Source organism: Nilaparvata lugens, chromosome 1, assembly GCF_014356525.2.
Source record: "Nilaparvata lugens isolate BPH chromosome 1, ASM1435652v1, whole genome shotgun sequence".
Taxonomy (NCBI): Eukaryota; Metazoa; Arthropoda; class Insecta; order Hemiptera; family Delphacidae; genus Nilaparvata; species Nilaparvata lugens.
The window spans coordinates 54,833,016-54,848,033 of record NC_052504.1 but is presented as its reverse complement, the minus strand read 5'-3'; the positions used below and the strand labels follow the sequence as shown (position 1 = coordinate 54,848,033).

Below are 15,018 nucleotides of genomic sequence, written 5' to 3'. Positions count from 1 at the left end.
TCTACCTGAAGAGGTTATAACTAATCCAAAAAAGAAGGCCAGCTTGTTCAACAGATTTTTCATAGCTTCATCCTCTTCAAACTCAAATTCACAATCTCTTCATAGATGTTCTGAGCTCTTGAATAAAGCGAAAAGATGTACATCTACTTTCAATTTCAAAACTGTTTCTGAGAAGAGTGTTGTGAATATCATAGCAAGATTGAACAGCTCCCCCTCCTCGGGTTGGGATGAAATTCCATCTTCAGTTATAAAAGCATCCAAACATCTGATATCAGGACCTCTAACTTATATTATAAATCTGTCATTGAAAACTGGCGAATTCCCAAGTAAGCTAAAATATGCTATTGTGAAACCCCTATTCAAAAAGGGGATCAGAAAGAACTAAATAATTATCGGCCAATAGCAATTTTGCCAGTTTTTTCCAAGATTTTTGAAAGAGTTGTACATGAACAACTCTCAAAATATTTAGAAATAAATAACATCCTGTTCAAGAATCAACATGGGTTTCGCAAAGGTCATGCAACTAAGGATGCTGTTTTTAATGTTGTAAATGATGTGCTGGAGAGTTTGGATAAGAAAAAAACATGCAATGGGGATCTTCTGCGACCTCTCCAGAGCTTTTGACATGGTTAATCACCACCTGTTGCTTTGCAAATTGGAATATTATGGCCTGGATATCTCAGCTTTAAATTTCTTTAAAAGTTATTTATTGAATAGGAAACAGAAAGTGAAGTTACATGATAACAACAGGATAAGCTATTTTTCAGAATGGAGAAATATACCCTGCGGTGTAACACAGGGATCTATTCTGGGCTCTTTGTTATTCATAATTTATGTGAATGACCTTCCAGACAATATCACGTCCAATGTCTTTCTTTTTGCGGTGATACTACGAGTATTGTGACTGGAACGTGGGAAGAAGTTGTCCAGAGGACCGAATAGACTATTAATCAAATGAACATCTGGTTTCAGGCTAACGGTCTTTGTTTGAATATAAACAAAACTAAATTATTGGATTTCAAGTTGACTGAGACCAGTAAGTTAAGTGGGTGGTACAATTAGCCAAAAGATGGATGAGATTGTTCAGGATGAAGTCTGCTTTTTGGGAATCAGAATCAGAAACTGTCTCGAGTGGATCACATTCTGAACAAACTCTCAAGTGTCTGCCTCTCGTTGAAAGTGCTGAAGAATGTAGTTGGAACAAAAATACTATTGAATGTCTTCCATGGTTATTTAATGTCGATAATTCAATATAGCATAATGTTCTGGGGGAGTGGAAAGAATAATCTCAATTCTGTCTTCAAAAAGCAAAAAAAAGCCCTCAGAATTGTCGACAACTTGAAGCCTTATGAATCTTGTAAAAAATCTTTCAAAAGACTTAGAATTTTAACAGTTCCTGCACTGTACTTCCTCGAAATTGCAACTATGACGAAGAAAAACGATAAGATATTAAGAGAGAGTTATATCCATCATAGTTACAATACTAAAAACCAGATAGTTCATCTTCAGTACCCGCAACACAGAACAGCAAGCTTAGAGAAAGGGCCACATTATAGCGGATTGAGAGCTTATAACTCTCTTCCCATTGAAATAAGATGTATTGAGAGCCCAAAAAAGTTTAAGAATGCAATAAAAGCTAAATTGATCGATGCATCTCCGTACAGTGTAGAGGAAAGCTTCAACTGTTGGCGCGTGTTGGTATTTTTTTGCTAGCATATATTTGCAACTCTTTTGTATGCTCTGATTTTCTTCTTTTTTTCTCTATTTTATGATTACTTTTTTGAGTACTGTACTCAATACTTTTTGACGTGTCATATACTACCAAACTTTGCTTGATTATGTAGTGTTACATGACGAAAATTAAAAAAAAAAACAAAAAAAAACATTTGAGCTAATCAAGAAGAACTAAACAATATGAAAATGACAATGAGTGATAATTTTAATAAAGAATAAGTAGAACGAGATTGGATAATTTTACCAACATAGATTAATCAGATAATCCGTATTTTGAAACAGATCCGAGACTGCTGAAACTGAAAGCTCGCGCTCTGAACTTAGTAGCTACAACTTGACCGGAAGTTTGAAGCGCTGTCGACCTAATAGCTACGGTAATAAAAATTTCAATAATATAATTTATTAATCAACGATGCGTGGTAGTATCTAATGGGAATTTTGCCTAGTTGACTAAAAACAAATTAACGAATTATGCATGCTATCTACGTGTGAGTTTGGAATTGGTTACATCACAGTAAGCGACATTGTGAAATAGATTGGGTATGAATGTGAAATAACAGAACAACCCGAATATGAGGTTTTTGATTGGATTGCAACATTGATGCGGTATACTCCCTTCATTCTAGGATCATGAATTGCTGATTGAGATTGGAAACCCCCCGCCCCCCCGCCTCAATCTATGAAAAGAAGAAGTAGACCATGTTCTGCATAGTAGTAAACCATCTGCAATATTGCTTCTACGAATAGCTTCTGGAATGTACTATCTACTTCAATTATACTGTGAAATGGATCATCTATATGTAAATGAGGATGTCGATCGAAAAATCTCATTTATTGGACGGTATTCTGCCAATTTGATTTTTCATCGATCTCTAGAGAAATACAAAAACAATAAATACTTCAGTTCAATAAACATTCAAATTGCGTTTAATTGAATTAAATTTTGTTTGATAGGAAATAGATTTATTCACTGAATCAGTAATTCAATTTTCAATTGGTAACTTTAAATTTTCAATTTGTGAAATTACAATCACAATTAAATTAAATGACAATTTGTGAATTTTTCAAATGATGAACGTGTTATTGAAAAAACTAAGAGAAGAATCCGTTTTTAATAATGTTTAAATCATTTCTAGCAATGATAGATTAGTATAAAGTAATTTGCTTTGCTTGCTTGATTGGAGATGTTCCCAATCATATTAGCACATTTTTTTATATTTATTCATTTATTGTATAAAACACTATAATCATGACATTGGAGGAAAACTAGTATATTTGTATCACTATAATAGAAATTTCAAGATTAGGTTGAAATTTCAACCTATAGTGAGGTCCACTTTATAATGGCAGTATTTGATAAACATTGGTATTGCTATCATTGTGTATCATTCAACAAAACAGATATCGCTATCCTTTTCTAGCTCCGCAACGTTGGCAGATTGTCTTTCAACAATGTATAAATATAATTAATTAGCAAAATTATCAATTTCAATGATAATAATTAATAAGGCCCATTAAATCATTGAAAACTATATTTTCTTGACGAATAAAATATGATAGATTGTTTTTAACAAGAATCAACAGTTAAAATACATCAAAGTAATATACCGGTATCAGCTATCTTCTATAGAAGGCAGAGAATCGGCAACGCTATTCTTCTATATCTTTCTCCACTGCTATTATAACGTGGACATCACTACAAAAAAAAATGTCAGAGTGAGAGTATCAAATAAAATAAAAAGCTAGGGTATCATATAAAATTGTAAAAGCATTAAAGCAAGTCGTAGGTTATTATGCTTTATATTGATTGTCTCATGAAAGGAAGTACATTAGTTCTTGTTATAACTTGGTATTTACTTACATAACATTCCTGTAACCTATAACTTATATAATAGATTTTATTTGATATTTGAAGTCCTTTTTAGCGCTGGAGTTATTAGCACTGTATTAAACTATTTTATGGTACTAATCTTTATGAAACACATCGTTCTCTTTTACAATAGCAGGCTACTTTATTAACAATAGTACCTACTATTCAAGGTATTATTGTAGTAGTAGAAGCATTGTTTCATAAAGTATAGTAATTTACCAATAATCAAAGTTAGAATGAGAATCTTAGAAGAAATACTCTATGGTATTTGAAATGCAGATTTCTGATTCATAATCATTCCCACCAGCGGTCTAGGTAAAACTTCTAATAAATTTCCCACACTATTGAAAGAACAGACACTGTAATATCCAAGACTAAGATTGAGACAACTTCAAGGAAAGATTAAGAATGTTTTCAAAACTCCATGATACTTTCATCATTTCAGACCGTTTCAAGCTTTGTAAAATAAGAGGAACTACTCTAGCCTAACAGCATTTCTCCATAGGAAAGCCAAAATTTAATGGACTTCTATGCAATGACATTATTTATTGATGAAGAACATTAATTTTGAATCAATGGATTAGAAGCCATCCATTAGCATCTCAAACGTAACACCGTACTGAACTTTTGGACATACAGGGTCAGGGTACTGTCTGTATCAAACATGGACTGACATGTCAACGGTACATGTCAAACCAGAGTGCAAAGTGCACTCATGTCACGTAGCACTAATATGTTACAATGAGAGTAGACATAATTCAAATGCTCTATTCGACTAACATAGACAGTCATTTCAAAACTTTCACCATTACCCTATTCTGTAGCACTGTTGTTGGATGAGCAACCATTGATATTACCACATATATACTAACTAGAAGTTCAGGATATCAATCACTGACCTAGACAACTATCACAACTACAATTACCGGGACTGCGTCAACTTTGCAAGTATATTAAGCTTGAATTTGATGGATAGTCATAATCATACTACATTATGATATTGACATGAGTCATGCTAGCTTACTTGATAATACACTGCTCAGAATACTGAAGTTTCAACTGGAGAATGATAAAAATTATTCAATGGATTGATGAATGACCTAGTTCAATAAAGCTTGACAGTCAATAAGAGCTAATGCTCATAAAAGAGCTCTATCAATCAAATCTATCATAGAAGCTCCTCTTCAAAGGAGGTGTGCCTTGTTTTTTTAACTGGAAACTACACTATTTTTTTTCTTTGAAATACTCATATCATAAAGTCAAATTGAAAATAATATTTATTACAAGAATGCATTGTTTACAATAAATGCAAAAATAAAATAAAATAATTTTTATGATAAATTGAATTTATTATTCATAAATTTATAAATTTATTTCTTAAAGTTACAGGAATACCCAAACGACGACTATAGGTACGTCTGTGTGCAGGTTGAATATACATTTACACTAATCTTTAAACTCATGGATTGGAAATTTATCGACTTCATGTTCCCTGATTCATCAAGTTACTTTAGGTACTAGTTGATCAGAAAATAATCATCTTCAATTAATTAATCCAGCTATAATAATAAATTCAATGAATTAAGATTTTGCCAGAGATAACATTGAGGATTCTAGATTGAGTGGAATTCAAGGTTTCATAAGACTATAAAATTTGTTAATAATGTGAACAAATTTGACTGTAAGGATAAGAAAACAGTTCATTGGATGAAGTATTATATTATGTGTTGAATTAAGAATCAAGACGATCGATCACAACCAAGATTACTCCAATTTCTATGGAAAATTTTGCAAGCAAACGTAACTACTAACAAACGTGATCCTCAATCAATAGACGTCACTGGTAGAGGCCAAACTTCATCTAAACTCTCAAATAGCAATAGATTTACACTTACAATTTTTTTTAAAGTTTCCATAAATAAAAAGTAGACATACACGTGAAATAGTGTGATGGCAGTGAATTAATGGATAAATCAAACATCATAATGTGATCGTTTTTTCCAATCTAATAAGTTTGGTCACATCTCTTTAACGTTGCAATTTATTTGCAGAATTATGGAGGAGTGAAGTGAAATGCAAGAAAACGTCGAGTCTAAACGCACCAAGCAATCATTTGCCAAGAAAATCTAAATTTATAATCTTCAATTGCTGAGATATACTCGGGTGTATGCAACGAACCGGTAAATAGACGCTAAAGTACGGTCAAATCGGAGATATTTATACTACATAAATCTATTTGAATGTGATTCAACTAACGATGTGGGTTTGTATAACAGCGATTTCTAAGCTTCAACATTTCTTGGCAATAGATATGGAGTTTTCTCTCAGTTTACAGTTTTAAATTCTGTTGTATCCACTATACTTAACCAATAATACAAATACAACTCTATTTATTATTTATAATATTCAATTTTCAATCTTTCAAATCATCATGCTAAACCGGAAAGATTATGGATCAATCGTGGTCCAGGAAAAAATTCTTTGACTGGTCAAAAGTATTGAGTAATACAGTATAGCCTTCTAAAAAACCTATATGAGAAAATAAGAAATTTAGTTTTAAATTGATCATTGTGCTATATGCACATAAAGCTTTTATAATATGCATTGTATATAGTGACCCCCGTTTTAATTTTTAGTTTAATAGATCAATATGCTGCCTCTTCTAATATTGAATAATGATTTTAGCAATCTAAAAATTGAAGGTCGTTTTCTAAGAATGGCTTAAACTAGTTCTTATAAGAAGCCCCCTGTACATGAACAAATTTTATTGAGTTAACTAGCACCTTTAATAGTTAAAAGTTAATCTTCCTATCGATATCACTGTAGTTCAGTCTGCAGTGAATTTCTGTAAAATACAGTATCAAATGTGATTTTAGGGTTTTATCATTTTGTGCAATAATTTTTATTCATTTATCCATCAATGATGGAAAAATAATAATCATAGAATGATTGGTGATAGAAAACGACCAGAAACAAAGCTTTGATCATTATAAAGCAAGGATTGTTAACGTACCATATGTGACTATTTTATAGCCATTACTATGCCTATGACAATAAACGAGTTTCTCATATTGGTACTATGCTAATTACTATTTCAAAGCTGTGAATTGCATTATTATTACTTTCAAATATAAAAGTGGGATATCAGTACTCTTTGTGATGTTTCTCTAGCATTCAATGTATAATGTGACTTCTAAACATTTCATGCTTTTATTTGAAAGATTTAAATTGGACATTCAGGGACTGGAAGTGTATACTTACTCCCTGAATCGATATGTATAGATAAAATATTGTAATCCACTCTAATTTCACACTTCATGGATTGAGGTGAAGAGACATAGTCTCTTATTATATATAAAATAACCCACTTTAATTGATAATAATGAAATATAATATTAATAATAATAATAATAATATGACTATTGACTATGACTGCCATATATAATATATGGCAGCTACTGACTATTTAAAACGCCACAATGCAGTAGCTGGGATCTTGCATCAGGACCTTGCTCTGAAGTACCAAATCATCAATCAGAAGCTGCCCTACTACTCGTACAAGCCATCCCCAGTCTTGGAGAATGATACACATAAGTTATATTGGGATCGGTCGGTGCTGACAGACAGAACAGTTGCTCATAATAGGCCAGATATCATCCTCATGGATAAGGTCTCCAAGTACCTTCCCTTGGTTGCTGAGATCAAGGATGTCTGGATGCAAGAAAAGGTCACAATTGTTCCTGTCATAATCTCCACGGTTGGAGTTGTAACTAGAAAAGTGTCAGCAAATCTATGTCAGATGGGAATATCGAAAAATGCAAAATATGCCATGGAAAAAGCAGTTGTTCTCAGCACATCATCCATTGTGAGATCATTTTTGAACATTTCAGTTTAGTAATGCACCAAAGTCTTGCCAAAGGCCGACTTTGACTGCAATAAACGCGCAATTCGGGAGAGAGAATTAAATTATTATTCCCAATATAGTATTCTATTTAATTAGTGAGGGGAATGTGAGTATGGTTAGTGTACTGACCTATGAGATCGATGACAACGATCGGATTGAGGTGAATGTTAGTATGGTTAGTGTACTGACCTATGAGATCGATGACAACGATCGGATTGAGGTGAATGTTAGTATGGTTAGTGTACTGACCTATGAGATCGATGACAACGATCGGATTGAGGTGAATGTTAGTATGGTTAGTGTACTGACCTATGAGATCGATGACAACGATCGGATTGAGGTGAATGTTAGTATGGTTAGTGTACTGACCTATGAGATCGATGACAACGATCGGATCGTCGCCGTACTTTTTGCTCTTGCGCGTGTCGAAGTCTGGCTCGTTGAGCAGGAAGGCGGCCACATAGGGCGTGAAGATAGCCGTGTACATGACCAGCAGCAGGATGATCCAGTCCCAGACGGCCTTGAACGGACTGTAGTGCAGCACTGTCCATCGGTGGATGCGTGGCGACTGCAGCTTGTATTCTGGCAGCACGTCTGCGCCCAACGACAGCACCTGCAACAGCACCGTGTGGGAGCACCCCTTTACTACTCGCCTTCATCATAGTATCGCAATCGCACAAACATCAAAACAGGGTAACAGTCAACACATCACATTCAAGGACGACACTCAGTTTGGGTGCTGGAAGTCGTTATTAAAAATTCTACAATATTTAAAAATTGAATAGGTACTAGAAAACTTTTTCAAAACAAATTGTTGATGATAATGACAACTTGGAAAGGACAAATTGAATGAGGTGTCTCTCCTATGGGGTCCACTACACTATTAAATATTTTATGATTAATAAAAACAATTCATTCACATGAGCTACTTTTTGAATTGATAAAACAATACAAAAAATCTTAAAGCACCTTTATTTTTTAAAAACTTTAAAGTAGTTGAACAACTAGTTTTTAACTAGTTTATATTTTATTTTATAACCTGACGATGTTGTGATCACCGAAACTAGTTGTTGAACTATTTTAAAGTTTTTTTTTAAATAAAGGGTGCTTTAAGATTTTTTATATTGTTTTATCAATTTATGAGTAATATACTTCAATATAACATTATGACACCATCAATCATCTTTTATAAAAATATTCAAAAGTGTGAAACATGAAAGTACCAATAGGCTATACGTTAAAAAGCCTAGAGTAGGTCTACTGAAGAGATACATGAACGTAAAACATTATTCCAATTGAAAAAGCATACAAAAAAAAACTTGATGAAAGTCAAGTTACTCAAAGTCGTCAGATTCAATTATGAAGAAATGTGACTCATACTGCTTTACAAAAATGTTTGCATTAATTCATTAAATAACTTTGCACCGAGTCACTTGGTGCAAATAGAAAATTGTAATGATTTTTCCAGGAGTGAAGATTATTAATATATAATATGATATAAGACCTAGTTTTAATTCTTTCATAACATCAGCAGAATATAAAATAAGAAACATTCTGGTGAAAAAAATCTTTAAACAGTAGGCCTACCCTAATCATTGTAATTGAAAAAAAATAATGAGTCATTAAAACGCTATAAAACAGTACAATCCAAACATTCACTTGTAGGCCTACATATGAATAAGAAACACCACTGTTTCAAGCAAGACATAAATATAATGAGATGAATAATTCAAATATTGGGATAAATGTAGATTTAAAGAAAAAAATCACAACAATCGTTAAAATTTGGAAGTGTTTGTTGTAAAACGAGTTGTCATTTGTGATTAAATTTTATCTATTAGTAGGTTATAAAAATGTAATGAAAACCCTGTAAAAATTTATACTTCAACTCATTGAACTATGAAACTATGGGATAATATCTTCATTTTCTCTAAAGTGGTTCATTTTATCAACTTGAAACGATGCTAAAAATTGAACGGTAGGTCACATACCGTGTAATGCCAATTTCGTAGAAACAAATTGAGCAATCATCGATGCAAAAAGTCATGGAATGTGTGAGCAGTAACGGATAGAACGCGGAATCTGTAGTGAAATTGAAATGAATCAAATTAAAATGACATCGCTTTTTTACTACTGGACTTGAGCCATTAATATCTAGCTGGACTGAAGGGAAAATCAATGTTTTCCATTGGATTAAATCCCAAGGGTTTAAATCCCTTTAGAACTGATTATTCGACTTTTCACTGATGACTGAACGAATTTTCTCTTTTAATAAATATTGAATTCGATATCACAATAGGTCACCTACTCACCTACTTACTGAAAACCACTTCTTCTATTGTAGATCACCAACCTAAGCAACTTGAAATTTACGTTTGTCGTTCTGTATTATAATTTGATATTTAAATAACTGTGAATATAATTCATTTAATGTACGGAACAGTGTTGTTTTAAAATTGATCAAAGATTCCAATTATGGAACAAGACGGCTCCAAGTTGAAAGATTTAGTTCCTTGTTTTTCAGCACTAAAATTGAAGATCAGGTTACAAGAGTGCTTACTTATAAAACTCAAATCAATAAGCTGAATCTGATTTCTTGTTCATACTTTTTCCATAATATTCAAATCACATAATACCACATTTAATCATTGAAAACTGATTTAGAATAAATCAACTAAACCTGATTTAAATCAATTCATGAAACAATTTTATGAATTAAAAAAAACTAGAAAACAGTTTTTGACTGCAAAATAAAATGCAAGCAAGCAAAGTCAGAGCCTCTAGAAAAATGAGCTTTAATGCCTGCATTCCATGAAAAAATCTAAATTAAAGCTGAGCAAAGACAGATTGAGGTCATGAAATGAGATGACGAAAAGGGAGTTTCAAATGAGACCCTAGATTTAGATAAAGAAAAACACTGTAAATATTGCAGCAGAATGATTAAAAGAGAATAATTCCCTATCATTGTTTCTAACTCTTTGGACAAAAACAATTTATAAAACCACGATGAAGCTAATGGTAGCCCTACAATTCTAATGAGGGTGACAGCAAGGAGTATTATAACATTTCTTCATGTCTGACAAAAATTACTAATGATAAGCTATTTCATAAAAATAAAAAAGTGATTCTTCAAAACCCATGTGATAATGTAGGCCTATCTTTAGGCCTACAGTTTTTTCAGAGAAAGCTGCTTATGAATATCATAATAAGCATAGGCCAATATTAATTTCTTTACCCTGAGGTAAATTTCTATACTTGAGTTGGAGTGCTAAACATTTTGCATTTCATACGTTATACCTTCTTCTTCATTCATCACCCACACTTCAGTATTATGACAATACGATGGAGTCCACATCACTATTAATTGATGTGATTTAAAGTCCATATTATTGTTTTTTTTTCTGAGGGTGATGCCCACATGATCTCTAGGCTTGTGCGTGGGTACTGACTCAGATGATAATGAGAGATGAATTGACTTCTTGTAAGAAAAATAGAATTACATGAATATGACTTCTCTCAAATAGAAAATAATCCCATTAACTATTAAAGTTGTTTTACATTTGATCGTTTCTACTGAATGGTACAAACGTTTTGAATTTTAATTCAAACTAAAAGTTTTTACAGTGAATGCAAACAAAAAACATGACATCTCTTGAAATAAAACATTTCTTCACTCTCCTTATGAGTTTCTTGATACTTCAAATCCATCATTTCCATTGTGTGGGAGTCACATTAATTATGGATTGTGTGTAAGAATGTGTGTTCTTAAGAAATTTAATTTAGTAACTTGACTAAAAATTACAAAACCAAAAAGTTTTTATTCTAAATCTAAAATAAAAAAAACATGAGGTTGAATCTGAAAGGAACATACAATGCATAGCCTATGTAATATGCCTACCAAAATTGATAGTTATGAATAAGTTGAGAGTTTAAGAAGAGATTTGTCAGCAATCCGAGAGACAACTACAAATTATTAAATAACAATAGCCTAATTGAAAATGAAGGCGAGGATTTGAATGAGGTCTAATTATATAATTTAATTGTGTAATGGTCTGTTATTATGTTTGATCATTATATGGTAGGTACGGTACTGGCACCTATATGGTATCTACCAAAGCTAGGAAATATAGAGTACAGCCGATATAAAAAAAACAAAAATGTTAAATTTTGTATTCAAGTTTCACTAGAATCTCTAGATATGCCTAGTTGCACATATCAGTTATGTGTCACCAAAACAACAGAAGATTTATACAACGTATAATGGCTCATTGCATTGACCGTGTGCCAACAGAGCGACTCTGGCAAGCATTGAGAGCACAAGGAGTCCCAGAGTACTATATACATGTGGTAAATGATATGTAGGCCCACCACGGAGCTGAAAAAGGTCAGCTGTCCAGCTGTAATTGGTGAGGGGTTTAGTGTTGAAGTTGGGGCTCATCAAGGCTCAGTCCTCATCTCACTAATGAAATACAGCATCCAGCACCTTGGGACATTCTACATGCAGATGACATGGTTCTCATAAGAAAAAGGCCAAAAATGCAACAATCACTTGTATTGTGGCGTACTAGCCTGGAAGCAGCTGGACTAAGAATTAGCAGAGAGACGTTCTACATGAACTGCAACTTTGGTGACCAGGCACACATACATTTGCAAGATACTCCACTCCCAGTAGTTGATCAATACAAATATTTGGGCTCCATAATCAACAATGAATGAAAGCAGAGATGCTGACATCTCAAGCCGTATAAACACTGGGTGGATGAAATGGAGAGCTAACTGGTGTACTTTGCGACAAAAGAATGCCTGTACCCATCAAGGGCAAAGTGTATAAAGCTGCAGTGCGACCCGCAATACTGTATGGTAGTGAGTGTTGCCCCTTGAAGAAACAGAAAAAACAAAGACTTCATTCTGCTAAAATGTGAATGCTGAGATGGGCAGGGGGTGAGTAGAGACTGAACCAAATTTGAAAAACTCATGTTCGGGGCAGTTTCCGGGTGGCCTCAGTCTATGAGAAGGTAATGGAAGGATGAGTAGGCTGGTATGGACATGTAAGAGACGTACACACAATCATATAAAACGGAAAGTACTTGCTATATGTAGAGACAGCCCAAGATAGTGTATAGCTATGACGACCAATGATCGTTCACACTGGATCAAGGAGAGTCGACCCCAAATAATGGGAAAAAGGCAAGGAGGATGAAGAAGAATGGCTCATGACATATCCGCTTACCTATACACAACATATAAGAACCCAACCAAAAATTTGATGACAGGTATGTTGGCACTGGACGTGCACTTACACCTATTATTGAAATAATAAGACTACTCACCTCGCCACTCAAATATAGTTTGATTTAATAAAGTAATGCTAGTCATATCAATTGGAAAGTAATGAGCTGCAACGGACATTGCGCAGTGCCGATGAAGATCTTGACAAATTTGAAAGACTATGAATAGAACTAACAATGGAAACCAGCATGTTAATGACTGAATATAAGATATGAGTTAATACGAGGTAAAAATTACACAAATTATTCTATTCTAGACTGTGTTTACAACATCTGTATTGATGATGAAAACACTATAGACATTAACACGTGACATAAAATTATAACATAACCTAAAACTCAACTTTCAAAATGGTCTTATCAGCTCATCAGCTGTAAACAAAATATCTCATTCTCGAAAATAATAGGGTGAGCTGTGAGTGTGACTTTGGGGTATTATAGCAAACAATGTTCTCAGATGCAAGCTATCTGTTACTGTACCTCAATTATTTTCAAACATTTTTAAATAATAGCAGCATATTAATGTCTTTTTAAAGCAAAAATCCAACTCCCTAATGCTTTAAGCTATAGTGAGGTCCACGTTATAATGACAGTATTTGATCATCTTTGGTTTTGCTTTCCTTGTCTATCTTCTGACAATGCCGGTGGTACTATCCTTTTCTAGGTCCACAACGATACCAATTATGTTTTTGACGGTATAGAAATATAATTAATCAATGTAGAGAATCGGCATCGCTATTCTTCTATCTTCATCCACTGCCATTATAAAGTGGACCTCACTATAGGTACCATTTACCTATCAAACCTACAATCACGGCATAGAATAGAATGGACTAAAGGTTTCAATACCATTCAGTTGAAACTTGAAACAGTAGCGTCAGTTTATGAATTTTGTGGATGCGAGATGCGATATTTTGATTTTCCAGCTGGTACTCTGTTTTCTAAACTGTTTATATTAAATTTTGTATTCACCACAGATTACAGAAGTGAGACATCAACAGCGAAAAGGGGAGGGATTACAAGTGAGACATCAGCGAAAAGGGAAAATTATTGAGGGAGTGCCTCATATCTGCGAGATTTCAGATTGTCTAGTATATGAATATAACCTGAAACATTGTTCAATATTATAGTGAGGTTCACGTTATAATGGCGGTGTTTGATAAGCAATATTGTATTGCTATCCTTGTCTATCATTCAACGAAGCGGATAGCACTATCTCATTCTTGCTTTGCTATGTTGCCAGATCGTTATTTAACAATGTAGATGCGCGAGTGATAAAGTCGCGCATTACGCTCTTAATACATAAATAGCTATTCTTGGTTGATAAAATATAACTGATTATTTCAAACGAGAATTAACAGTTAATATTACATCAATAAGCTTGTATCAGCTGCCGTCTATAGTAGGCAATTACAAGACAGAGAATCGTCAACATTGTTCTCCTATCTTCCTCCAATGACACTAAATTGGACTTCACTAAAGGCTTTGTAGTTTTTAGCACATTATAATGGCAGTATTTGATTAACATTGGTGTTGATATATTTTAACAAAGTAGATATCCCTATCCTTTTCTAGCTCCACAACGTTGCCAGATCGTTTTTAACAATGTAGAAATATTATTAATTAGAGAGTATTCAATCTAAATAATGAAAATGCATCATCAAATCATTGAAGAATGTTTTTTAGGCGAATAAAATAGAATATATTATTTTTAACAAGAATGAGCAGTTAATATTTTTTCATATATACCAGATAAATATACTGGTATCAGCTATCTTCTATAGAAGGCAGTGGCAAGAAATAGAATCAGCTGCACTGTTCTCCTATATTTTTCTCTACTGCACATTATAACGTGGACCTCACTAACTATGGTTAGCGTCATCAGCCGGGATGCCAGATTTTGGCGGCGGGCTGCTGTTGACGTTGACGCCGTCTTCCACTCGGGACACCATCATTGATATCCCAGCCAGCTTCTCTTGCATTGCACACTCTATACACTCCCAGAGTTGCTCTTCTCAGCAATCAAGACCTGATGATCTAATTTGTGATAGATTATTCAGAATAAATTTTAAAAAATGGAGCTTTGTGATTAAATTACTACGTTACTTCAAATAATAAAAATTAGATCTCTTCAGATGACATCACTAGAGAAGATCGCTTCAGGAATGAGACAAGTTGACTGGGAAAGAAGAATATGGAACAATATCACTGACAAAATGATT

The 15,018-nt window shown here is 33.5% G+C and overlaps 1 protein-coding gene across 11 annotated transcripts in view; it reads right to left on the bottom strand.

Annotated features, from left to right (window-relative positions):
- The window catches only part of LOC111057561 (potassium voltage-gated channel subfamily H member 6), a 288,140-nt gene that overhangs the window by 68,061 nt on the left and 205,061 nt on the right, over window positions 1-15,018 (bottom strand). For all 11 annotated transcript variants that reach the window (XM_039436886.1, XM_039436872.1, XM_039436881.1 and 8 more), the window contains one exon: window positions 7,878-8,121. In XM_039436886.1, coding sequence (XP_039292820.1) covers window positions 7,878-8,121 — 244 coding nt within the window. The remainder of the gene's footprint in view (window positions 1-7,877; window positions 8,122-15,018) is intronic.